General features: G+C 40.3%; 4 protein-coding genes across 5 annotated transcripts; 2 read left to right on the forward strand and 2 right to left on the reverse strand.

The window, feature by feature from the left end:
* The first annotated feature begins 6 nt into the window (after positions 1 to 6).
* LOC105559614 lies at positions 7 to 4,606 on the forward strand. Its single transcript, XM_012008043.1, has 4 exons — positions 7 to 288; positions 2,926 to 3,145; positions 3,256 to 3,449; positions 3,640 to 4,606. Exons 1-4 carry the CDS (start codon positions 147 to 149, stop codon positions 3,882 to 3,884), a joined length of 801 nt encoding a protein of 266 aa, XP_011863433.1. The 5' UTR covers positions 7 to 146; the 3' UTR covers positions 3,885 to 4,606.
* A 1,087-nt stretch (positions 4,607 to 5,693) lies between these two features.
* LOC105559616 (G patch domain-containing protein 1 homolog) lies at positions 5,694 to 9,535 on the forward strand. Its single transcript, XM_012008044.1, has 3 exons — positions 5,694 to 5,941; positions 6,226 to 6,598; positions 6,776 to 9,535. The coding sequence occupies exons 1-3, from the start codon at positions 5,878 to 5,880 to the stop codon at positions 9,171 to 9,173; spliced, it is 2,835 nt and encodes a 944-aa protein (XP_011863434.1). The 5' UTR covers positions 5,694 to 5,877; the 3' UTR covers positions 9,174 to 9,535.
* Positions 9,536 to 9,790: 255 nt separating this feature from the next.
* Positions 9,791 to 20,909, reverse strand: LOC105559617 (myosin heavy chain, non-muscle). 2 transcript variants are annotated; one of them, XM_012008045.1, is made up of 29 exons: positions 20,547 to 20,909; positions 19,342 to 19,440; positions 18,974 to 19,057; positions 18,645 to 18,799; positions 18,065 to 18,156; positions 17,752 to 17,838; positions 17,002 to 17,167; positions 16,642 to 16,867; positions 15,437 to 15,590; positions 15,168 to 15,297; positions 14,863 to 15,090; positions 14,610 to 14,783; positions 14,267 to 14,427; positions 13,886 to 14,168; positions 13,683 to 13,797; positions 13,463 to 13,577; positions 13,266 to 13,388; positions 12,783 to 13,133; positions 12,446 to 12,616; positions 12,208 to 12,363; positions 12,014 to 12,121; positions 11,486 to 11,761; positions 11,349 to 11,403; positions 11,122 to 11,263; positions 10,936 to 11,044; positions 10,540 to 10,649; positions 10,313 to 10,454; positions 10,130 to 10,233; positions 9,791 to 10,018 (listed from the first exon to the last, which is right to left on the reverse strand). In XM_012008045.1, exons 2-29 carry the CDS (start codon positions 19,437 to 19,439, stop codon positions 9,949 to 9,951), a joined length of 4,185 nt encoding a protein of 1,394 aa, XP_011863435.1. In that variant the 5' UTR covers position 19,440; positions 20,547 to 20,909; the 3' UTR covers positions 9,791 to 9,948. The 2 variants fall into 2 exon arrangements, with proteins under 2 accessions (XP_011863435.1, XP_011863436.1); XM_012008046.1 differs by lacking the exon at positions 17,752 to 17,838.
* An 843-nt stretch (positions 20,910 to 21,752) lies between these two features.
* LOC105559618 (non-specific lipid-transfer protein) lies at positions 21,753 to 25,779 on the reverse strand. The gene is made up of 3 exons (XM_012008048.1): positions 25,023 to 25,779; positions 24,572 to 24,947; positions 21,753 to 24,489 (listed from the first exon to the last, which is right to left on the reverse strand). Exons 1-3 carry the CDS (start codon positions 25,450 to 25,452, stop codon positions 23,673 to 23,675), a joined length of 1,623 nt encoding a protein of 540 aa, XP_011863438.1. The 5' UTR covers positions 25,453 to 25,779; the 3' UTR covers positions 21,753 to 23,672.
* Between the last annotated feature and the right edge of the window lie 106 nt (positions 25,780 to 25,885).

Raw genomic sequence — 25,885 nt, forward strand, 5'->3', positions numbered from 1 at the left:
GGTTATACTGTGGTTAAACAACTGAAGATTCAAATTCCTTCGACCCCTTCGACGGCTTCGACGGCTTCGACTGGTCTTGTAGGAGGTAGCACGTGGTAGCACGCTTGCAGGTTTCGTACTTTTGCTCCTTCCTCGCGAAAACAACCATGGAAGCGAGTTCGATCCAACGTAGAACGTCCAGGATTCCCGTAAGGAAGTTCACGTTGAAACCAAAGGAAATTTCGACCGGTGAAACCTCCCGTATACCCAGGGCTTGTTTTCGAACCTCCTCCAGCGAGCTGAAAATAGGTTCGTATAACTTGCGTTTTTCTTCCTTTTAACCTGCATGCGCGCGAGACGCGAAAGACCGCCGGCCGGTTACAACCGGTCGCCTCGGCGTTAAGAATTTCTGCGTTTGCTAATTTTCCTTTGATTACGCAAATGTAGGGTTTCCTTCAGTTTTTCCCCCCTCGAAATTGTTGCCATGTTTTCAACGACCTTGACCTAACAAAGGCTGCGGTCAAGCTGTCGCTTCGAATGTTACGAAGCATTCGTCTTCTCTTTTCTTTCAGTAAAAACCAAGGACCCGGACCGGACCGAAACCGAAACCGAAAACCGTACCGTAACCGGCATTTTTGTCGGACCGGAACCGTAAACCGTACCGAAATGTTATAAAGCTTACAGGACCGGAATCGAAACCGATACCGTTAAATTATTTTCGGTTCACGGTTTTTTTTTTGGTTCTTTAGACGCGGGTTTTCCGAAAGATAGGTAGAGGGGATACGCAGTACTACAGATTAATAGACAGATAGCCAATGGTCCCTCAAAAGTCGAGACCAGTATCCCTGCTTTGATTTACCGACAGACTTTGCCCCTAGGATTGAGTTCGGGCTAAATATATCCGATTTTATCAACAAATTTTGTCTCTTGTTCGAGTCCGGACTAAATATATTCGATTTTATTTGGCATTTTATTTGCCCTTAAGGGTAAAATCTGTGTATGAATCATTATGATAGAGTAAAAGTGCGATAGACAACGAGTGTGCCTTACTCGAAGCTATAACGTTGATTCACGCGATTATTTATCGAGATGGTGTGGAGTGTGGCAATAGGAAGGAAGCCAAGTTATCATATAAGTTAAAATAAAAAGTAAAAGCATAGTAGTGTGTAATTGTAATGTAAATGTAAAATAAAAACTTTTCTATCAAAAATTAAGATTTATAACTTATAATATAAATACATATCCACACACGCAGTATGCATATATAAATAATTTCATTCAATAAAAATTTCAATAAGAAAGTTTTAATGAACCGGAACCGGAACCGAAAAAAACGGCAATTTGTACAATACCGGTACTTTCCTTAGCTAGAAAACCGAAACCGAAACCGAAACCTTTATTAAATATTTTAATAGACCGAAACCGGAACCGAACCGATATTTTCGTCCGGTCCGGGTCTCTGGTAAAAACAGAAAGAGAGGAGAAACGCTTCGAAGCGTTTGCAGCGGCAGCTTGACCGCAGCCTACGACATGCATATGAGTGAACTATTAGTTAACTTACCAAAACGTTGGAACTACCGGCCATTAACCTGTGACTTGTGTACGTATGTTTATTAATTTGAATGACCTAGGCTGCGGTCAAGCTGTCGCTTCAAATGTTACGGAGTATTCTTCTCTTTTCTTTTAGTAAAGATAGAAAGAGAAGAGAAACGCTTCGAAACGTTTGCAGCGGCAGCTTGACCATGGCCCTAGTCAGGTATAAAGCTTTTTCCTTCTAAAATTCATATCTTGTTGCGTTTTGTAACGTACAATCAAAATCCAGTACATTATTCTGTTAAGTATTTCTGTTAGTGTAGAAGTATGTAAGACACTACCAAGATTCAAGGTTATGTATCACTCGCAATCTCGAACGTTCTTACTTTGTTTATCTTAGTAATATCCATACCCATATCTTGGTATCTTTATATAACGCGGGTCTACATATATATATATGTCTATGATTAAGACTATACTTAAGATGATCTTAAATATAAGAACGGACCATGAATATCGGCCATAGTTACAATAAAGATTATGATTTTCTTCTTACTTTCAATGTAGAGGTCCTGTATAGGTACAAGATACACTGAATTAGTTTTTCGAAGCAAGATATAGATACAGCTACTATCTGTACCTGTATCTTTCTCCTGAAAAATAATTCGGTGCATCTTGTATCTATAGGCCTGTTCTTTATTACTGCACTACTGAACTAGTGCAGTAAGTTAAAATGAAACAAATAGATTACCTCTCATTCCAACTCATTGCACCAGTGTGCACTAGTTCAGGAGTGCAGCAATAAAAAACAGACCCTATGGCTGCGATCGAGCTGTTGCTTCAAATGTTTCGAAGCATTCTTCTTCTTCTTTCTTTCAGTAAAGACGGAAGAAGAGAAATGCTTCGAAGCGTTTATAGCGGCAGCTTGACCGCAACCTATATAGGACCATCTACATTGGAAGTAAGAAAACCATAATTTTTATCTTTCGGTGCACCTACTGAAGTACAGGCATAATGTTTTTAAATATTTATAGCACTGGTTGAACTGTGCTCTAATTCGCCGAGAGTAAGTTGTAAACGTAGATAGCGCACGAGCTTTGACGTATGTTGTATTTACTTCCAATTACATACGACATTACATTTACACCAAAGCTTGTGCGCTATCTACGTTTATGACTTACGTCTTGCTGTAAGCTGTTGCAGCCTTTTGTGCTCTGACTCTAAATCAGAGCTAAAGTAGAAGTAAGAAATGGAAGTGATTCATTTCTTTATTCCTACTCTTACGTTTTGCGTCAGGCTTACACCATCTATTGAAGGAAAGTAACTTGTAAGAAAGAAGTAAAGATACCAGACTTTGGTAATATGTACCTTAGTTTCATTAGTTTAGTTTTTTTGTTATTTTGTGTGTTGTAGCTGCTGATAAGGAAACTGATAGAGTACGTCGCATCGGCAGAATAAAAGAAAATAAATATTCTAAAAGCGGTAGTGTCAGTGGCGTTAGCCAAATAGCCTGGGAACCTAGAGAGCGAACTAGGAAGCCCTCCATTTGCTTACATGTTAAGGTGAATAACAATCCGCAAACATCTGTAAAACAAATGACAAAGCCGGGTCATATCAACACTCGAGCAACTAGGTATGGCAAATGAGTTAATTTATTGTTGTATATTTATAAAATGGTTATATTTATTCGTTTTTGCATTTATAATAAATAACGATGCATTTATAACTATTGTAATGGTCCAGTAAACGCCACGTGCGCGCTGTCTCTGAGGTAATGTCACCACTTAGGGTCACACGTAGTACGAGAGCCAGCTCTGTTGATCCAAAACCCCTACGTTCTTTAGCCAAAAAGCAAATTCCATTGAAGGATCGTGTGCCCTATGTACAATTGGATACGATAAATGAAATTGACGAAATAAATAAAATCCCAAGTATAGGTAATTTCTTAAAGTTGTTATCTATTATCAAGTGGCTCTATTTGTATTTCAAGTATAGTCATATGAATATATAACTTCATGCATGAATATATAACTTAATGATATAATCAAAAAGATTTTCTGACACTATTGAGATTTATAACAAATCTATTTTGTTAAATACACACAGGAAACTCTGATTCTTTTCCAGATAAAGCATCACCTGAAGTCCTAAAATCTTCTAAAGAAAATATATCTGAAAATTTATTAGATATTTCTACTGAAGAGCAAAAGAGTGACAAGGAAAATGAAATACTGAACATTAATAACGACGTTCAGTCAAACATTAGTCATTCATTCTTTTTTGATTTATCATTTATAAAAAATAGATCCCCTGATCTAATTTTATTTTCACCGTATAAAAGTGAAGATTTTATTTTCTTCTCACCGAATTGAAGAAACGGGCTAAACATATTCAGTTATCTGTTGTAGAGGATAATACTTGTGAAGATATGTCTCAGATTAATGAGAAAGAAAAAAAGAAGAAGAAGAAACGAGAAGATGCTTGGAATTTCTGCTACCACGGGTGATCTGTCTGATAATCATGATATACTGTCAATTCGTTTGTTTGAATTAGACTTACCAAATGACCCCAAGGATCAAGAAGATAGATCACAAATTGTGCCATCAGCAGCATTCTATGAGCAACCAAGAGAACGTATAGAAGATACGAAGCAGTCTAGCATGAGTGGAATAAAACTTTTCCTACTGATGTTGATTGGCGCGCTCGTAATAATAGCCTGTGTTGTCATTGCCATTGTGCTATATCAGAAGCATCAAGAGAAAAGCAGAAAACGATTTTACTAAGTCAGGGTTTAGATAGGCTGTGTGTATGTGTGTGCGGGGGTTTTAAGCGTTGCAGCTTACCGATTTCTCTTTTATCCAAGATTTCTTGTATACACACAAGATGTAAATCATGAAATGCTCATAAGACTGTCTTTGATTTCTGTTCACAAATTTGATGCAAATCTTTGTTTTTTGTATAAAAATAAGTCTTCGGGGTAAAGGAGGAGTGCGAGTGCGTGTGCGTATGCATGAGCAATTGTACATTGATTGGGCTCAATGTACATTTATTTGAGTTGATTATAGTCAGTAAAAATACATATTTATTGCAGTTTACCAAAGTTATTCCTTCTTGAAATGCCACATGGAATTTAACGAAATAAGTTTTTATATACTTGACTCATAACAAATACATAAGATGGGAAGATATAATGAATGTATTGTGACGTGTATATTGTTAACTGTACTTTAGAAGGGTCTTGGAAAAACTCGTATATTGTATGTATTAATTTCAAGCCAAATGTTCATATATACAAGATCTTTGTGGTAATATATACATATATACTTTTTCCAGAACCTTTTTGTATATATAAGTTGGAAATTAATTCTAAACTCCAGTGATTTTAAATACTTCAGGCAATAATACATCACCGATAAAAGAGATATTTGTTTAAGGAGATAAAATATAGAAATTTTTAATTTTTATTTATGTAATTTTCTTTTGCGCATTAGGTAATTATTTTCATATGCAGATACAGAAAAAACTTTAGATTTTATATTTGTACATAAAGAAAAGTAATGTATTCGAAGCTCCCATATTGCATAAAGTTTGTGATGGAGTTTATTTGTAGATTATAAATGCAACTCTAAACAGGCTATCGGCCATACAAATTATCCAATTAGAACTGATATCGAACATCACATGAAAGTATACGCAATGTGGGGGGTTCTACTGTATTTCAATATAAAATAACTATAAAATAACATAATAAAACTCTGTAATGTAATCATTTTATATGGAAACTAAGAAAAAAGGGAACCAAACCGTTTAATAAACAATTGTCTTGTTATCAAGATGATGTTATCATTCGAAACAATAATGTATCATGCAGTAGAAGTAAAGTTTCCTGGAAAGAAGAAATATGTTCAGTTTATTCAATCACCTATTTTAGAAGATAATATTCGTGAAGATATATATCAGATAAATGAGAAAGAAAAGAAAAAGAAGAAGAAACGAGAAACACCAAAGGAAACTATTACCAAAAAATCTGTATCCAATGATACAGTATAGAATTAAAGATTCCTAAGAAAAAAGAACGTGTTAAGCTTATCCTAACAGCAAAAAGTCGACTTAAAGTCGACTATGATTTGGCGAAAAAGTAAGCGACCTACTCCCACCATATGAGTTGCAAGACCTGTATGTAAGACCGTGGTCGCGACCAATGAACGCGCGCTCAGCCGTCGGAGCCGTCAGCTGAGTTTTGTGCCTATTTCCTAACCTTAAACGCGTGACTTCAATAGCATTGGATGGTCGAGAAGAATCTCCGTTGCGGTCGTTTAGGTTTAAGCGGGAAGATCACGCCGAGAGAATTTGATTCCGCTCGAAATGGCCGATTCGGACGAGGAGAATTACGCGACGTTCGGCGTTCCTCTCGAGCCCTTGGACGAAGGTAAACGGAGCAAGTTACCCGAGTGCCCGAAGCCTAATCTACAATGTGCTCTCCGCGTCTGAAAACATTGTATTTTGTAGCCAATAGATACGTTTAAAAAGTGTGTGCAAGTCGATGCATCGTACAATCGTACGTTGTCGACAAATTTGTCAAGCGTTTTGATTTGCTCGTCTAAAGTAGAACGTTCCTAGACGCAAAGAGCATATTGTGGATTAAGCTTGAGAGTGTATTGCGCTACAAATATCCCCCGCGATGCGTTACATCGAAATGTTTTCGTCCCGCAGAGAACATCCCGCGGAAGAAGCCCGTCACGATCGAGGATCAGTACGCTTACGACGCCCAAGGTAGACGCAGGTTCCACGGGGCGTTTACAGGCGGCTTCTCAGCAGGATATTTCAACACCGTGGGCACACGCGATGGCTGGAGGCCGCAGCAGTTCAAGTCCTCCAGGAGCAGCAAGGCGGACAACGTCGTTCAGCGACCGGAGGACTTCATGGACGAGGAGGACACGAGTCTCTTCGGGATTGCCCCAAAAGGTATTCGAGCTACCAGCGATTACGCTGATCACGGGCAGAGGGGGAAGAAGAGAGAGAGGATAAGTCAGGAGGGGCCTATCCCTGGTACTCCCATCTTAAAGGAGCTGCTGAAACCCGTCAAGTTAGTATGCGAAAATTAAGAAAGTTATTTAGCCTCTACTTTTAAATTGGTTGACGATTTGCTTTTGTCCGAGAAAGAATCGAACAGAGCGGTGTGTTAATTATTTGCCAATGTGCTCGATTTGTACTTCATTTAGATTTAATGCTACGTGAATTTCTATATTACTTGTAATTGTAGGGAAACAGTGGGTATCGTCCTGCTCAAGAAAATGGGCTGGAAGCCTGGCCAAGGCGTGGGCTCCAGACTGACGAAGAAAGAGAAGCAGCAGATAAAGTTGCGTAATGAAAAATTAAAACTGGCGCGGGATAATTGCGAAATGGTAGGGAGTAATTCCGAGGATTCCGACGACGATTCTACCAATATTACTTTCGCACCCGACGACTACGAGCCATTCCGGTGCAAGCCGAAGGACAATTATTTTGGCATCGGCTACTCCGGTCTGGACAGGCGGAAAGTTCTTTCCGGACACATCAATCTTTTCGATGCCCCGGCGTTTTGCGTTCAGGATAAAAACAAAAAACTGTCGATTCACGGACAGGCGTTCGGAGTTGGCGCTTTCGAGGCCGACGACGAGGACATATACGAGAGAGAAGACATGTCGCGTTACGACTTCGCTCTGGGCCCCGAACATAAGACGAAGACGAGGTGGTCCCAGGATGAGCCGAGTAGCTCGCAAAGCGATTGTCTCGAGGGTTTTGTCCACACTAAGGAGAAACTAGCGAGCAAAAAAGTCTTCAAACCTCCGGAATTGCCGAAAGATTTTGCACCGGTGCATGCTGTTAGGAAAAGTAGATTTTATCCGCCGATTGCAGCCCCAGTAGAAAATAATAAGCGCAAGGAGCCATTGAACGCTGTAGATAGAGCGCGTATTTTAGAGGACCCCGATGAACGCTCGAAGAGGCTACAGGCGCCGTCGAATGCATCCGTGGCTTCTAATATTATTTCGAAAACCTTGAATTTACATGGTAAACAACAAACGGAGGAGAGAAGAAAATTGGAGAGTCAGCAGAAGACGACAGGCAACTCCTGGCTGGATAAATTAAACGCGCAAAGCTTTACCAGAGGCGGCTTCATCGGTACCGGACAGGACGATGGTTTAAGGAAGCTGGAAGATTATGTACAGTCCTTATCGACACTTGCGCAATCAAGTGTGGAAAAATCGACGGAAAATGACTCTTCGGATAAGAGTGAAACAAGAAAATTGTTCTTGTCCGATCCGGATAAACAGAGACGATTCGAGCAGTATCTCGTCTTGTCGAAGAACAATGAGAGGGACAAGTTTGAAAGTATTCAGCCACTCTCCATGACCGATTGGGAGAGAGAGCAAGAACGCGAGGAGTTCGAGCAGGCGACAAAACTGGAGCAGTCGAATAATTACGTGGCAGACAAGTTTGTACATAGCACTGATGACACGACGGACAGACCGGATCCGGAAAAGGATGTTAAAGAAGCGGTGAGATTGAAAATGTTCGGCAAACTTACGCGACAGCGAAGCGAATGGAAACCGGCGAGTATCATTTGCAAGAGATTCAATATTCCCGAACCAAAAGTCGGCTGTGCGCCGACCGTAACGGACCGGAAATCGGCGAGGTTCTCCGTTTTTGATTCCTTGGATTGGTGCGGTTCATCGAAATTCACTAAAGCTACGGATACAGTTAAGGCAGAGGTGGAAGAAGTTGCCCGACCGTCGAGAAAAACGGAACAAGATATAATCGAAACGATTCCCAACACCGGTTCCAATAATGTTCCATCTAACATCTACCAGTCTTCAGAGCCCATCTCTGAGAAATTAAAAATCTTCGAAGCTTCCTACGAGAAAGTTTTCGGCAAAGGTATTAAAAGTATTCCTTCCGCAACGTCGGACGATATCAAACAACACGTGAGAGACAATTTACAGAATCAAACAGTTCAGAGAGTAGAAGAGGAAAAAGAAGTAGCTTCCGAGCCGGTATCTACGCTGAAAGATCAATCGGAAGAAAAGAAGGATCTATTCAAGGCGATTTTCCTCAGCAGCAGCGAGGATTCCGATAGCGAGACGGAGGATAATGTTGACAGTGAGGCTGTCAAGTCGGTTTTGATCGGGAAAGACCCAAAGGAGATAAATGTGCAACGCAACACGTCGCCACCGCGAGGTATCTTCGCGAAACTAGATCTCGACAGCTTGGTGACGCAACCGAAAAGCGTTAACGACGAAAGTACAAGTTCTAAAATCTCGGAAGCCAATTTGCCAGTCACTAGTGGATCACCGAACGATCCCACGGATCGTAACGATGTGACTGAGGACGCAGAAATTGCAGCGCTGCCAGATATGTATGGTCCGGTTTTGCCGCAGAGATTGTTGAAACAGGACAGCACTGCAACGGCGACGGAAGCTGATAACGTCAACCAAATGCTGAAACCAGTATTTCGGAGCGTCGTGGTGCCGAAAACCACGGAGGACTCGAAACTCGGCGGAAAATGGGTGGAACGAGACAAGGTAAAAAAATCGAAGAAGAAACACAAGCGTAAGGAGCATAAAAGCCCCAAACACAAACACAAAAGGAAGTCTAAGAAAGAAATACGTTCGAAACGTTGATTTCTGCCGATTTTATCTCTCGGCGATTCAAGTGATATAAATGATAACTTTGGGGTAGATATGATATCGCCAGCAATTCAAAACGATGATGAGTATTTTACACTGGCCAGTGTAGGTCGTTTTTGTAAAATACTCATCATAAATGATAACATTGATAAGTTTATAGTTGTATACATATGTATAATGAAAATATCTATCAAGTACATCAGACAGTTGTATATAAGAAAACGTTCGACATGTTTCATGCCCAACTAAAACTGTTCCATCTGTTGTTTTATTAATTAATATTTATGCGCTTACTTAGCAATGCGTATATGTACATCTGTAACATAGACTGAAAATATATAACTCTTGCAATCATATACAAGGTAGAGAGACACCTACAATGACTCCGAAATACAGCCAGTAAAACTTTATACATTATATTTTCCAAAGATTGTACATTGTACAAGGGATATTTATATTTTACACACACTCATGATCATGCACGAGCCATCTTTGATTTGTGAAAAATTTTTGTAAAATGGATGCATTGAACGAGGACTACTTGTTCTGGATATCAAGACGTTACACATTGTCGTGGTTTAAGGATTCAAGTAAATCGATTGGACGCTATTGACATACAAGAATACACGTGTATTACTTTTTCTATTAACGAAATCATTCCGATATGTAATACCTAAATACGGGTTTGAGCAGTCCGCCTTTTTATTACAATGTCGTCGAATGTCACTCTTCGTTAAATCTCTTTTCGAGATTGCACATAATAACATCATTAACCCGATGTCATGGAGTTCCTTGAAGCAGGCCTGCTGGAATTGCCGCTTCCATTCTTTTTCTCCACGCTGGAAAGGTATTGTATAACATTTATCAAATATTGCTACATTTTTAACGATAAGTTATCTTACACACTTTTGCTGTATATTAAATAATTTAATTTGGATTTTTTTGCGCACCTGCTGCTCCTTGAACCTCTTTTGAACATGGCTGATAATTTCTTCTTTAGATTCTTCTTTTCCATTTTGAGATTTTCGTTGATGCTGGTTTCAGAACCAGATGTCTGTCAAGTATTCGATCATTTTAATAAATAACGTTCTGCTTGGATAAAAATAATTTGGAATATTTAAATATCTTCTTGCCTGAAGCGAGTAGTCAGTCATATTCGGGTCATCGACGCTCGACGATTTAGTTAACTTGTGTGTTAACTTTCGTATTATTCCTTTGCCATATTTCTTGTCCCGGTCTAACATTTCGCTCTTTGTCGACCCTCCGGAAAGGCGGCTAAGTATAACAATTATCAAGTATAAAATATTCCGTGTATGCTCTCAAAAATATTAATTTAATGTTACGATTATCGTTTCCATACCTGTCTACGCTGGAATCTCTTTGTCGACTAGTTCCGCGAGACTCAACTTCCGATCCCTCCAATGATTGCATACTCGACAAGTTGCTGTCCGTGCCCCAAATAGTTGAAGACTACATTTCATGGAAAAATTAACAATAATAAAAATGCAAAGAAATTACAATTCTAAAATAAACTATACATGGTCCTATATTTCAAATTGTGATAGATTCTCAATGGAAGTTTGTTTAAATGTAAAAGTGCCTTTTGTTATCTTTTTGGGATCGAAGTCCACTCAAAGTAATGATAAAATATACACAGAGAACTAGAGAAGTACAGATTATAGATGTGCCAAGCTCTCACAAGAAATTATTGAACTTCATAAAAAGATCGTCTGTATATGAAGCGTGTTATACTTACATCCTGATGAGGAGACGTTTGTTCCAAAGAGAGACTCTTTCTCTTCAAACGTGGTTTGCCGCGATTCAACACCACTCCTTTCCCTGGATCGCTTTCTACTGACGTCGCTCTAGAACGATGACGTGCCATTTTTACGTACGTTCAATAGTCTGGCGACACATAAGACGAGTTATCGCTAAAGCTCACCTCTTCCCCAGTTTCTTCAACCGCACTGCATTCGCTTCATCTGCCGTTTTCTTCGAGTCCTTGAGCTCTTTCGCCACGTCCATTAATTTTTTAATAGTGTACTCTAATTTTTCTGTTCTCTCGCCGAGTATTGGAGTTACGGCTGCAAACGCGATCACATGGTTTGAAATAATACTCTAAGTTATTTATATGTGGTAAAGATCAATCAAGTTTTTATCGTAGAATACCTTTTATGTCGCTCTTTGTTTCCAGCATTGGCGACGACTCCCTAGATTTTGGTCCCTACAAACATTTGTACGTTTTAAAAGCTTTCGTATAGTTTTGGATAACAATAATCGTTAATACTAATGTTGATAGCCTGTACCTTCAATCGCCTCGGCGGAGTTGGCGTATATACATCGGGCGTTCCGTTCTCCGTTACGGTATTCAATTCAGGAAACAGTTGTAACAGATCCTGTACTTGTTGCATAAGGATGTTAATGTTTCGCAGCTCAGTTTGCTCCAATTTACATTTACTAAATATAACTTCTTTGAGTTCCTGCCTCTCCTTCTCGTGCCGCTCTTTTTCACGTCTCATCTTCTCGTTGCTCGTTCTTAATTTCGCGTGTGCGTCTCGCAGCTCGAGTAGGTCGCATTGTAACTAAAATTTTAAGAAAGAGAGTTTCCAGGTTTTCACCGACCGTATTTCCAAAGCATATTCGTACACTGAGGGAACTTTCATCGGATAAACCAATTAAATAGTGTTTCCGATGGTTAATTTTTCCGATTAGATTATGGATACATCCGATGAAATTTGATTGAAAAACCGATCATATCTTTCACCGGCTATACAATATATAATCGAACATTTTTCTCAGTGTACAAATGATCCGACATGTGTATTTTTAATTACCTCTGATAATTTTTTCTTATTTTCATCCTTCTCTTCGTCATACACTTTCTTTAACTGATCTTGTCTCCTTTTATTTTCAAGCCGCTCTTTGCTGCGTTCTCTTTCTATCTGCAAACATAGCGCTCGTGGCGTTAAAGCAAACACTCTGGATTGGCAATGTCATCTTGCTTATATGTTAAATGATTTATCAGTACCTCGAACAGCGTCTGTCGCAAATCTCGCGCTAACGTTGCCGTTTCTTGCAGTAATCTTTGATGTTCTTCTCTTTCTTTCTGCCAAGCCAGTTCCATACGCACTTTTAGTCCTGGAATCTTCGAGCGTCCGCTGGTGAGCAATCGCTCCTCTTCCAACTGCAATTACAACGAACAAATAATGATATAAACGTATTTGAAAATTTATGATTTTCACCTAGCAAATCTAATTTATAATTACCTCGTTAATTCGGGACTGCAGTTCGGAGACTTTGACGTGACTTGCTGATTTTTCCGAAACCAATTCAGCTTTCAGCCTAGAAGCTTCCAGTCTTGTCTCAGAAAGCTCGTCTTCCATACAACTGATTTGTTTTTCTAGCACTAACACATTGGCTTTTGATGATTCTTCATCCTAGAATCAGAGAAAAATATATCTTTCGTACTAAAATTAATAATAAAGAGAAGATAAATCAGTATGATTATACAATCAGTAATAAAAGTAAAATGTTAAAAAGTCTTTTCAAGAATGTCGGTATTACAATATCGAAGCACTTAAAATTATATTATTAACTACTCACTTCATCTGATTTTCCCGAAGATGCATTAGAAAGTCTACCTTGTCTCGTGGACTTTAGCTCGCCTATAGTTTTTTGCGCGCCTTCCAACATATGCTTGTAAGTGTCACGTTCGCGCTTGTATCGCGATAATTGATTCTGAATTGCCTGAATCTCGTCGTTGATCGCTGTAATTCTGTGCTCGTAGCGCATCTTACACTGCGCCAGATCTGCTTTCTTAGCCTTTTCTGTATTTGCCAAGGCATTCTTTAATTTTCGGATTTCCGACTCCAGCGCTGTAGTATCGGGTGTCAACGCTTGATGAATCTTGGAAACCGCCTGATAATCTTTCAGTTTTGTAGACAAGTCGTCGTTCTAGAAATTGAAATAATTCAAATTATATGTTTTTACATGAGAATTAGAGAGTTAAACAAATTGAAAATTATTACAAAATTATTCGAAATGGTGTAAAAATGGATAACAATATGCTTTGCAGGTTCTATTTACCACTTTTCTAACATCTTCCAATCGTTCTAGTAAAGTGGCATTTTCTTTCTTCAACGTATTAATTTCATCATTCAAGTCCTCTACGATAACTTTGTTCGGCAATTGGCTGTCACGAATTTGGCCCTGGAATCATAAATTAAGGTAAGATTGTTCAAACAAATGCTTTTAATAATAACTAATAATAATCACACATGCACCTCAAGAGCAGATTTCTCTAATCGCCACTCGTTTTCTCTTGCTCTCGCTGAACTACGTAGCTCTTCAAGTTCGGTTTGTATATTTTTCAAATCCTTCTTATGTTCCGAGCATTTGCTATAATAAAACGTAAAATTAAATGAAGAAGGTTACATGAGGCATTTAATATTGCTGGCAGTGAATTCTTACTCCTCATATCGTTAGTGTCGAATTGCTGTTTACCTATTCAGAGATTCATTCTCCCTTTCAAGTTGCAGTTTTGAATTCGTAAGCTCTTGATAGTTTTTGGTAAGTGTCTCCTGCTCGTGCTGATGTTTCTTTATCTCATTTTCGAGATCTGAAAATTTTGTCACGTTAACTCCACAATACGTTTGAGAAGTAAAACGATCACATTTAAAAATCGGTAATGTCTTTTGATACCGTACTCAATATTTTTTCATTGTAAGTTTCTTTCATCTCGTTCATGCGTTTTGTGTTTTGTCCAGCTTTTTCCAAGGAAGTTATCTTCTTCTTGAGTGCCGCCACTTCGGCTTCCTTCGTTTCTCTCTCACTGCTAAGTTGTGATGTCAATTTTTCTTTCTCCCGTTTAAACTCCGCAAGCTCTGCATTTAGATCCGTGATCTTCGTAGATGTGGTAGATTTTGTATTTTCTAATTCCTTCTTCAAACGTTTTACCTCAGAATCGAGCTTGGCCTTTGTCTGTTCAACCTGTTTTCATCGAAAGAAATAATACGAGTATTGCAAGAATAAATTAGTAATTTGCAGCTATAAGTAATATTAGGTGCTAAATTAAAAAGCATATTTACAGATGTTATTGATTGCGACATTTTTGATTCTCTTTCAGTGTACGATGACAAATCATCCTGTAGTCTTTTACATTTTTCTTGTTCTTGCGAGAGTTTTGCTTTTATTTCACTTATCGTTACCTCCATACTTGCCGTATCTTTTTCCGACGATTTAGCTGTTTCTGTAATTTAACAAAAGTCATACTTATCGATAGTTGGCATAATATTTATGAGATATAACACATATTTTGGATGATACAATTTGGAAATGTAATTTAGTTACTTCAAAAATGCTTAAGACTTGTTAAACAAATTGCGGTTCTATAATTAGATTGTGATTTGAAAAATGAAGCTCAAGTTTTACCGAGATCTTTCTTTAGTTGTACAACCTCGTTATAAATTTTTAATTTCTCGGCTGATAGCGACAGAAGTTTGGATTTCAATTTCTCCTTTTCTTCCGAAAGCGCCAGTTTATCTTTATCCCAGGCTTTTCTTTCAGCTTCTCGTAAAGTAACTACTTCGTCCAACTTTCTCTTCACTATAATAAGATTTAGAAGTTGAGCATGAAATCTAATCATACCGTTGTTAATGCAAAATTGACGGATTTTCTCTTTTACCACTTTGTAAATCTACATTTTTTGTATCTTCCACTTTTACACTCGGTTGAACTTTTTTCCTTTCTTTTTCGCTAGCCAGTTCTTTCACCGCTGATTCGAGTTTCTCTTTAAGCAGTTCATGTTCTTTTAGAAGTTTGTCGTATTTTAAATTATTATCTTTCGGTTTTATATCCGGTATATCTACATTGTGTCCATTTTTTATGTTAGTAAAGATGCTCAGCATGCTCTCTAAAATATTAACACTCTGTTGAATAAAAAATATTTAACTTTCGCGAAAAATTTGTAAAGACACCGTCAACAATCACCTATTTCCTTCTCCATTTCATCAACCATCTTTTTAAGTTGTACTTTTGTTGTGGATTCTGTTGGCTTCTTTTGTGTTCTGTCCTGGAATGCGTTGCTCACTTTCTGTAAAGTCTCTTCTGTTTTCTTTACCTAATGTAGATTTTAGATAAAATGTAATTTTATACTTCATAAATATAATTGCACAGTCTATCTCAACTTATATTAGAATATGTGCTACTAATTTAGTAGAAAGAGATGCATTTTATTTTATAATTTATCACACATTTACCTCTTCATATTTCTTCTCTAAAGCAGACCGTTCGTTTTCTAATTCTTCGGTTTTACGCTCTACTTTTCGTAATTTGAACGACAATATTCGGCAATTTTTGTTGGACTGCTCCAAACTTTTTCGTAAACGAGTATACTCGTCTGCTTGTTCGTCCCTTATATGCGGAAATTATATTTGTATAAAGAACACTGTGATATGAACGGCATAATCATTCGGAGTTTGTCACGTTTAAGTATCTCTGTTCCTCATAAAGATATGAAAGGTATTTCGTACAAGATTTGCGAGGAAAGTGCAATTGTGACATTCTACAGTAGTGTTCTTTTAAAAAAATTTCTCAAACCTTGTCAAATTTTAAATGTAAATTTTCTCACTATCTCTCTGCTTAGATTTCCCGGTTGCGACCTTCACGATAAAAAACAAATGTGATCCCACGAAAGTGAAAAACAGTAAAAAGCTTATGGATTTTATGTGATTGTCAAGTAAAGATCCCACTTTCCGTAATTGTGGAAAATCAGACGGACGTCGTTCATGCTGGGATCACAAATCTGTCTCAACCTTTATCCTGTAACAATTTACATATAGTTGATTGTGCAAAAGATTTTTTATTTTCGTCTTGTTTGAAATTCATCGTCGGCGACGTACATACACAACAGATTTTATAGGTTTTCGCATAAAACGGTTTGACCTCGTGTATGCGATAGCGTTGCATTGCCATGTGTGCGTAAGGATTCTTCATGAAACTTTAGGACGTAAAAAGAGTCTTTTCGCAAAGATTACAATTCAACAATAATTTATTGAAAGGAACAGAGATACTGGTCTTGACACGTGATACGCAATGTTAGAAAATGTCGTTTAAATGGCAGAAATATTTCTTTTACATAAACAAGGGCGAGTCGTATGTCGCAATTAGTGATGATTCAATTAAGTATAAATATATTAGTATAGTTGATTAAAATCCTTTTCATAATATTAATAAACCACACATACCGAAAATCGCTGCTGTTATCGGTTTTAAAACGAAACGAAAGCCATTTGAAATAAAATATAGACACAGAATAATGTTATCGTATAATTTTATTAAATATAAAAATATATAAAAAAAGTATATCTTTGGAAAAAAATACAACGAGTAGCATGCATAACGTTGCAACGCGAGAGCTCAATAGGATATCTCATGGTAGACTTTGCGCAAGAAAATATAGTACCTAAAATTATCTTGCAACTCATACATCTCTTCTTCCAATTGTCTGATTTCCTTTTTCATATCCTCGTTCTCGTCCATTAAGCTTTCGCAAAGGCTTTCCGCGGCTTTCAGTTTCGAACGTAATTCGTCGTGCGTTTTGTCCCTTTCGCCCCTGTACGGTTTACCAATCGCTTCTTTCTCCAAGCTTCTTATCTTTGCCAGCAGTACGTTTTTCTCTTGCACAAGTGCTGAAATACGCATGCGATATTCTCATGTATCACGTAGGAAGAACTCTTTTACGTGGTAAAAGATCATAATACAAGAGAATCTCTCTGTAAAAAAATTTCTATTGAATATTCAATAAACTTGGAAAAATAGATACCTTCATTTTTCTTCTGTAGTTTCGCCACTTCGCCTGTCGACGTTTTGTTCGACATCGTTTCCATGGTCGACAGTCGACGCAGTAATATCTCACTCTTTTCCTTCTCTGCCTTCTCGCATCTCGCTCTCATATCATTCAACTGAGACCTCAATTTTTCCGTCTCATTCTGCGAGAAGTAAATGTCATCGTTAATTGGCATTTGTCACCGTAATCACCCGGATTTGCATATTCAATCGTCGCTTCATCCTCTCAATTCTGACATTCGTAAATAAGTTACAGAAACCATGAAACATAAAGCTAACGGTGCATTTAAAATACAATAATTTAATGCACTTTGTTTTATTTATCGTTGCACGTACGCCAAGTTTTGCTGTCAGAGACACAGAGGTCAGATCTGAGAGGTTTAAATGCATATCGGATATATAAAATGTGCTACCATATTATAAAACATCGAAATCTTAGAAAAAAATTTTTTTCCTTTGAAAATTATGTACAAACGTAACATCGATTTACATACAGTTAATATCTGAACGAGTTAATTAACATTTAAACCAAGTAGTGCACTTAATGGAAGTTTTGTGATGGCATCGCGAGAACGCTTCGTAATCGACGATACACGATATTATGAATCTGAGTGTATATTATACAAGTGCTTGAACAACGGCACACAACGACATGTAATATTATCGTTATTAATCGCAAGATTTGAAACGTGATACGTCCAAGTAACGAAAGCGACGATCGTCTCACCTCCTCGGTGTCTTCTCTCTTTACCGTGACATTATCCAGCCCGTCCCGGACCACCTGTTTCGGCGGTGCTGGTCGTGATTTCCTTACCTAAAGTAGTGTGACAAGTGAGGGCGCAAAATGGAATTTCACATTTGCTCACTCTTTTATCATTGAATGTCGCTACGCTACCGTCTGCTGTGCTACTACAAGGCGCCTTTGTATAAAGAAGACGTTTATAAGCGTATGTGAGTGTTTCGTATGTAGGTGTGTGCGTTTTATTGCGACGACATAGAGCATTCCATGCTGCTAGTGGGTTAGTCAGACGAAGGGATACCTGAATGATAAATTCGACGTCGTTTTCCGAACTACCGCCGTGGCTGTTGCTTATCACATTTTTTATTTGAAGCTTCGCCGGCTTTCTAACGTCTGCGACACGTGGATTAGCGTGATTTAAGAAGTAAAAAAAGAACAGGAAACGCAGCATTAGTTATCAAACCAAATTTAGAATTGTTGTATCGCCAGTAATTAAAACCAAAAATACTCAAGGATTAGATCGACCAAGGCTGGCACTTTTATTTTAGTTAACATTTTACCACGACGTTTCGGCCAGTAATACTGGTCCTTTTCAACTGGATCCTATTGCTTGTGACAACGAAGCTCTCTTGGTGACATGACACGTGAGAAGATGTACATTTCTATGTGCGATGACGATTAGCCTAATCTTATATTTTCCTATGCTTCGTTGTCACAAGCAATAGGATCCACTTGAAAAGGACCAGTATTACTGGCCGAAACGTCGTGGTAAAATGTTAACTAAAATAAAAGTGCCAGCCTTGGTCGATCTAATCCTTGAGTATTATTAGTTATCAATATTAATCTGACGTTTCGTCGTTTCGGTACTTTGCTCTTATTACTTTCTAATTTGGCAGCTTCTCCTGGATTCTTATCTATGGCGGAGAGGTCCATCAGGGATGTCCATCCAGTCGCCGCCGGTTGCGAGTGGCTACTCTTGTTTTCGTCCTTCGCCAAATTCGTGGCGGAGGACCATGTCCTGTTGCTCTCGGATCCGCTTCAAAATTCGTGACAATCAATTTTTCTATAGTATACACAATTCTACGCGACGTACCAATAGCGCGATGTCACTACCTTGCAAATATTTTCTTACAACTTACGCTAATATATCAAAGACGCGTTATGTAACAATGGGCATTTCGTGACGATTTATGACGACGGAAGGACCTACCGTGTCGAGTCCGAGGAAAGGCTGGGGGATGAAGACGTGATGTCTCCGAGGCTGTTCCTTCTGCCGCCATGCTCCTTGTAATCCCTGAGAAGCGATTATTTATTCGAGATGCGCGTTTCTCACCGTCTTGGGGCGGTATTCAATAGTCAGAGATCTTACATTTAAGAAAATGTTCCATACAGCATCTTTAGATAAATTCAAGACGATCTCGAATGTAAGATCCGACCACGAATACTGGTCTTACCCAGTGAGAAATGATTCGTCGATCGACGTCGAAACGTCGTCGAATTGACGTCGATTCGACATCATTTCGATGCCGATCGACGAATCATTTCTCACTGGGTAGTTTCTGCTTTTTAAGTAATTACCTGAAACACCGTTTGCAGCGCGTCGGCCACCGAACCTGCGGGTGGAAGCCCAAAGGGCAAAGAGGGTCGCCTTTCTTAGACGAATACATGGAGTGCATCCTGTGTGCATAATTTTCAGGATAAATAGGAGAAAATTCTCCCCGTGTACTTATTGTTTTCTTAGTTGCATCGCGTGACATTGCCGATATGCTTTGTATAATGGCATACAGCTCTCTTTTCTCGCAAGAGTGATCAAAGGGGAAAAAAAGGAACAGCCATTTAAATAGGAAAATTCAAATTCAGTAAGTGCACTTCGCAACATTCTCGGGAGCGTACGCTGAAAGCAGAGATAACGAGTGGTACACATGTACACATCGCCGATAACTCGAATTTTTATCGTCGCGACTGCATATCCGTCGATGAGTTTATCATTATCTGGGAATTTAGAAAAGCTTGCAAAACCGTAAAAAAAAGAGTTGCGCATTGAGTCGAGCACGTCGTTTTACGTTGACACGTCTCTCGATATTAAGAACTCCAGTGCGCTTTTTCCTTAACGTAGTCAATGGCTGCGGTCCACATGTTGCTGCAAATGCTTCAAAACGTTCTTCCCCTTCCTTCTTTATTAAAAGGAAAGCGAACAAGAACACCTGGAAGCATCCGCAGCACCAAATGGACCTTAAATAATAACGCACGTAACGCGAGAGCCATTGTTGCATCAGCGGCACTTTGCAATTCCAAATTCAACGAGTCGCGATCGAGACCTGTGGCGAGCGTCCTAATAAAATTCGCGCGGTGTCGAAATGATCGCAGGGAACCCAGTGAGAAGCGATCTGGGAAGGGATCGCGATAAAAGCTCGCTCGGGAAGTTGATTCGATCGACGAATTCCCGTCGGCAGCTGGCATTCGCGAGCTGCGTTATCGTCTTCACATATTTCCGACAATGCGCACAGGCGCGCACACACGTAACAAGCGTGGCACTTGGAGAACCATGCGCACCGGCGGTTTATTTATAAAATTTCAATGCCACGCTGTCTCGCTTTCCCTTTTTTTCCCCAACCATCTTTTGCCCTAACGTAAAACGGGGGACCGGAGGCGGATCCGGAAGGAGCGCGGGGGGGGATGGACTGGATTGGACGCGTTCTCCATTCGATCGCGATCGATCTCTTTGCGATCGATCTCTTACGCAATCCGTCACGTCGGGCTCTACACGACGCCTGGCTACTCACTCGATCGGCGCCGATATTAAACCCAAATGCGGCGGGCCGACGCGAATGAAATTTATCCTAGGCTGTTGCCGGTCGCTCGGTCAGAAACGGCCGTTCGCCGTCGTCTCTTCCGTCCCGAACGGATACGGTAATCGCATCGTAATCGCGCAACCGGACAGCACTCGCATCGTAAAGGAGAGCAGTCGCTCGCGATCCCGTCTTTCCCCGGGAGACGACGATTCCGCTTCTACCCGCGGGCCTCGCGCATTTCCTCCGATCTCTCTTCCTCTTCTTCCTTTTGCACGCGCCCGCCTTCGAGATTCCTACGCCGCGCGCGACGTCACTAATAGCACTGACACAGCTCCGCTATTACGGGGGTTTGTCCGTTTTCCCCGTAGACTGTGTGCGGGTATACGGGCGGTTGGACCTACGCCAAGGTGTATATTTGTCTCTAGCTATAAATATAGGGAAGCGCGAAGACATCTTGAGCGCGCGTCGTAGGCGCAAGTGCACGCGCCGCGGCGAGGTCTTCATTCATTTTCTTTTTTTTTTCTCTTTTACCGTGATCGCGCGAACGGAAGCAACACGTCGCGCGATCGGACCTGGAAAACTGCTGGAGATACTTTTCATCTTGATACATTTTTTTTTATCGTCGCTGAATATTGCGGTGGAAACTTCCTCGTATCCCTCCGGACTTCGGGAATAAATTGTCGCGGCCGATTAATCTTGCACTTGTGCGCTTCTCATTCTGCGAACGCGTACTTAAAGTGGTATCGAAACGCAACTTGTATCATATTAATACGAGAAACTACACTGATCTAGAGTAAAGATTGTTACAATCTCGAGCTGAAGTGGATGAGACAGACACTCTTGTGATGGAAAGCGTGGAGAACGCGCGGCGAAAAGACCAGGAATGTCCGATAAAAAAATGTAATTTCTTCAACGAAGAATAAAGTTGACGAAACAACTACTCTTCGTTCCAACACATATCTTGAATTTTTTAAAAATAAGCCCGATTCTCGAAATCATTCGAAGAAGAAACGTATACGAACATTCTGCTCTGACAGAAAAGTTGAAAGTCGATTGGTTAAAGCCACGCGAATAGCCAATCAACTTGCAACTTTTCTGTAAGGGCAGAATTTTCGCATACGTTTCTTCTTGGAATAAATTCAAGAATCGAGCCCCAGGACGTTTATGGGATAGGCAGATATTGAGAGAGAATGGTCGATCATTTCTATCAACTTTTATTAATACACCAAATACTTCACCCACCTCCGTCACATAGTACAAAATTGTATAAACGTGGTATATATAATATATAATACATTTATATCATACATGATAAGCGAATAACATGCCGAATGCGAAATTTTTATATTCTACACACCCCGTCAAATCTGTCTACTCCTAATCACCTTAAATCGAAACGCATTGCACATCATTGGAACTCGACTGTTCTCAAGGAGAATCAAATTCGTAAAATTCTTCCTTCTATTCGCGTGGCTTTACTTTCATGTATATACTAAGTGCATAACTGTAAAATACCGAACTTTTATTTTTCCCCAACTCCGTTTAAAAATGTATTAGTTCCTATATGTAAAGAATGTTTCGTCTCTACAGTTCTAATAATACACATTCTTAACGCAATTACGGAATGTCCGATAAAAAATATAATTTTTTCAACGAAGAATAAAGTTGACGAAACAACTACTCTTCGTTCCAACACACATCTTGAATTTTTTTAAAAATAATTTTGTGCTCTACTTGACATTATTTACAATACGTTTATTATACCCTCTTATAAAAAATTATATTAAACGATTCAGGTTCCACATCCGAAATTTCACTTTTCACACACGAAATACCTTTCAAAGTTCTATATTCTAGAATAAAAAATAACAAGTATAAATATAATTCATTTATGCTGATGCATTTTTATAACTGCGTTTGTATAACAACGTACAATCGCGTCTCAGCGAGTGACGATGCAATTATATTATGCTTCTTGCAACAATATATGGCTGATCGAGAGTAATTCCAAAGTTCTAAAACATAGTTTACAATACGCGATTTACAAGCAAAGTGCAATACAGCGCGAGCGACTCTCTTATTGCTTAACTGGAATGTAGAAACGCGTAATCTTCTAAATTGGTATTTACATAAAACTCTGATAGTTCAACGGGAAGTGTAATGTTTGTAAATTTTTATTGTCAGTGAATATTTAATCGTGTTCTTATTTCATCACTGTTTATTCTTTTCATCTATTGTTAACTCATTATTACGTACCGTCACGAGTACTTGGATAGTTTGAAATAATGGTGTAAAACATTGTTGTACGATGCCTTGATTATATAATTGGAGCTCGTACTTTGCTGTTGCATTATGTAAAAACACCGTGTTGCTCAATAGTTTTACAAACCAAATAGAACATTATGCACGTCTAACACGCGCATGTAATTGCTTCGGATTCAATTAAGAAAATTTTACTACTATTTACCACAGCTAAATGATGAGCTGTTGCGATTATTTATACATGCCTATATATAAAACGTCATACGTTTTGCATTTAAAAGTATAAATTACAGAGAGTATTTAAAATGTTTACGTCACTTTTCCGAAAATATCGAAGACTTAGAATATTGTGCAAGTTATTTTCTTCATTCGCGTACAGCTGTTTTTTTTTGCAAAAGTTTGCCATTTAAGTGAACATTAATCAAGTTTCTTGAAAGCTTATATTCATAAATTTGCATAAATTCGCGTTGTGTTTGTCACTGCGAAATACACGTTCTGAACGTTGACTACAAACTGAATTGAAAAACTTCCGTATCGCTATATTCTGAATATTTTGTTATATCTGAGTGACTGTACATATTTGTACGCATAAAGATTATCGCATACAAACATCATGGACGAGAATGAATGTTTTATTGCGATCCAGTATATACAAGGCATTTCTTATCATCTGTTTACTCCGACTAAAACTTTTATCAGGAATCTGAATCTCGTAACACTAGATTACATATCATAATTATGAAACTGCCGACGCCATTTTCGTAACCAGATAGAGTAGGATAAAGCGAGAAAGAGACAGGAACATATTTTGTTCCGTGTGTTATTTCATCAGCAAATCCCGCACTTTGTAACATCTTACAAATTTGCGCGAAGCAGCTCGATCTTTTTAGCAGCGCGTTTCTGTAAATCGGGCAATTTCATGGCAAGCCCCATGTTCCCTTGAATCTTGACTTTCCCTTGGAAGAAAGCCTTTTGCGGATTTAATTTTCCAGAAATGAAATCGACGATGTCCGTGTCGCTGATCGTGAATGTCACGTCCGGTTTGGTTTTGCTGTTATACTCGATTTTGCCCTTGCCCGTTCTCGCGTCTACAATCCACAAGCCTTCGGCGCCACCGGGGCCGTTTATGACTTTAAAACCGTAAACCCCGCGCATCTTTTCAATCAAATTCTCATCGTCTTCCTGCATCGCGATGGCCAATACCTTAAACAGCAAGTCCGCTTGGAAAATGCTCGAGTCGGCGGCGACACTCACGTTTCTCCTTATCACCGTTTGGCTCGGAAAGCCCAAACGATAGAGAGCCACGACGACCGCGCCGCCCAGGCCTATGTTATGCTGGAGGGCTAATTTCGCGTTCGGCACTTGCCTCTTGCCGGCCTCACCGCGAAGTTGCCAGCTAAGTTCGGCGCACTGCGCTAATCCCGTAGCGCCCAGAGGATGTCCCTTCGAGATGAGACCGCCGCTCGGGTTGACGACATACTTGCCACCGTAGGTGTTGTCTCCAGCGTCCACCATGTTGCCACCGTGACCGGGAGCGCACAGCCCCAAGGCTTCGTAAGTGATCAACTCGTTTACAGAGAAGCAGTCGTGCAGCTCCACCACGTCCACGTCGCTCGGCCTGCAGTTGGTCCCCGTAAAGACTTTCTCGGCTGCGTTTCTCGTCATGTCGTACCTGCAAAGTAATACAACATAACGGATCAATAGACCAGCGGTCCCGTCGAGGAGTACAATAGCTGGCAGTTGACTTGTCGTACCCGACGATATTCATGCACGACTGAGTGTTGAATGTCGTGGACAGGTCAGTGGACATTTCCATAGCCAGGATTTCGACGGCCTGCGACTCCAAGTGGTGCTTGCGCACGAACTCCTCGTTGGCCAGAACGACGGCTGCCGCGCCGTCGGAAGTGGGACAACACTGGAGCTTCGTCAACGGCCCGAATACCTTGGGAGAACTCATGATTTGCTGGAAGGTGTACTTGTCTTGGAACTGGGAATACGGATTGTTGGTGGAATGCAGATGGTTCTTGTACGCGATCTTTGCAAAGTGCTCGGGCTTGGTGCCGTACTTCTTCATGTGCTCGATCCCGGCATTGCCGAACATCTGTGCGGTGATGGGGCCCTCGGAAAGACCTGTGGCGATTACGAGCGAGTCAACTACTATCCAATACTATTCCGGCTCTAGTGTCTTAGAATCCTGCGACTCACCTGCGATATCCGCCATGAGCTCGACGTGCTTGTCCATGGGATTTGTACGGTCCATGTACTTGGACATGAGGGAGCCGCGCTCCATCTTTTCGAAGCCCAGCGCCAGGACGCAATCCGCGTTGCCGCTCTCGACGATCTGCTTGCCGAGGTAGAGCGCGGTGGAGCCGGTGGAGCAGTTGTTGTTGACATTGTAAATCGGACAGCCGGTGAGCCCAACCTCGTAGACCGCCCTCTGGCCGCAGGTCGAGTCCCCGTACACGTACCCGACGCAGACGGCCTGCACGCTCTTGTAGGGCACGTGTGCGTCCTGCAGGGCCTTGGTCACCGCCTCCTTCGCCATTTGCGGGTAGTCGAAGTCCTCCCTGCGCCCGGGCTTCTCGAACTTGGTCATCCCGACGCCGATCACGTACACTCTCGGCCTGTAGACCATCTTGTGGGTCCGATTCTTCGGGCGCGCGGACGAAACACCGGGGAGTCTCCCGTCGAGCGTAGACACCGAGCGAGAACGTTCCTTTCGCGTGCCGGAGGACGTGGAGGTCGAGAAACCGGGAGAAACCGGGAGAAAGAAGAGACGGCGCACGTAACGACACTGCCGCGGGACTGGGACTGCCCGAGATCGGCCGATCGAACCCCGAGACGAACTCCGCCCGGTGGACTTTAATCCTATGTATGTACGTCGCTGCAAAAATGATAGGAGAAACTGTAATGACAAAGCGTTTTTTAGCGGTCCCCTCGATAACCAGCGACGATCACGTCTCTCCACGGCGCGAGTAGCAACCTAGATCGACGCCTCCGATGATTGTATTGATGAATTTATTGGCTCCTGGCTCCTTTATTCCGGATCCAATACGGCCACGTCTAAC

Source organism: Vollenhovia emeryi, unplaced genomic scaffold (genome assembly GCF_000949405.1).
Source record: "Vollenhovia emeryi isolate VEMERY1.0 unplaced genomic scaffold, V.emery_V1.0 DF939262.1, whole genome shotgun sequence".
Taxonomy (NCBI): Eukaryota; Metazoa; Arthropoda; class Insecta; order Hymenoptera; family Formicidae; genus Vollenhovia; species Vollenhovia emeryi.

What these genes read in the sequence shown, in the direction of transcription:
- LOC105559614 (XM_012008043.1), top strand. Translation starts at nt 147, where the DNA reads ATGGAAGCGAGTTCGATCCAACGTAGAACGTCCAGGATTCCCGTAAGG. An exon ending in CTCCAGCGAGCTGAAAATAG is followed by an intron (nt 289 to 2,925) that starts GTTCGTATAACT and finishes TGTGTGTTGTAG; the next exon opens with CTGCTGATAAGGAAACTGAT. An exon ending in ATCAACACTCGAGCAACTAG is followed by an intron (nt 3,146 to 3,255) that starts GTATGGCAAATG and finishes GTAATGGTCCAG; the next exon opens with TAAACGCCACGTGCGCGCTG.
- LOC105559616 (XM_012008044.1), top strand. Translation starts at nt 5,878, where the DNA reads ATGGCCGATTCGGACGAGGAGAATTACGCGACGTTCGGCGTTCCTCTC. An exon ending in TCTCGAGCCCTTGGACGAAG is followed by an intron (nt 5,942 to 6,225) that starts GTAAACGGAGCA and finishes TTCGTCCCGCAG; the next exon opens with AGAACATCCCGCGGAAGAAG. An exon ending in GAGCTGCTGAAACCCGTCAA is followed by an intron (nt 6,599 to 6,775) that starts GTTAGTATGCGA and finishes TTGTAATTGTAG; the next exon opens with GGAAACAGTGGGTATCGTCC.
- LOC105559617 (XM_012008045.1), bottom strand. Translation starts at nt 19,439, where the DNA reads ATGCACTCCATGTATTCGTCTAAGAAAGGCGACCCTCTTTGCCCTTTG. An exon ending in ACAACTAAAGAAAGATCTCG is followed by an intron (nt 14,428 to 14,609) that starts GTAAAACTTGAG and finishes GTTAAATTACAG; the next exon opens with AAACAGCTAAATCGTCGGAA. An exon ending in TGCGACAGACGCTGTTCGAG is followed by an intron (nt 12,122 to 12,207) that starts GTACTGATAAAT and finishes CTATGTTTGCAG; the next exon opens with ATAGAAAGAGAACGCAGCAA.
- LOC105559618 (XM_012008048.1), bottom strand. Translation starts at nt 25,452, where the DNA reads ATGGTCTACAGGCCGAGAGTGTACGTGATCGGCGTCGGGATGACCAAG. An exon ending in GCTCATGGCGGATATCGCAG is followed by an intron (nt 24,948 to 25,022) that starts GTGAGTCGCAGG and finishes TAATCGCCACAG; the next exon opens with GTCTTTCCGAGGGCCCCATC. An exon ending in TCGTGCATGAATATCGTCGG is followed by an intron (nt 24,490 to 24,571) that starts GTACGACAAGTC and finishes ATTACTTTGCAG; the next exon opens with GTACGACATGACGAGAAACG.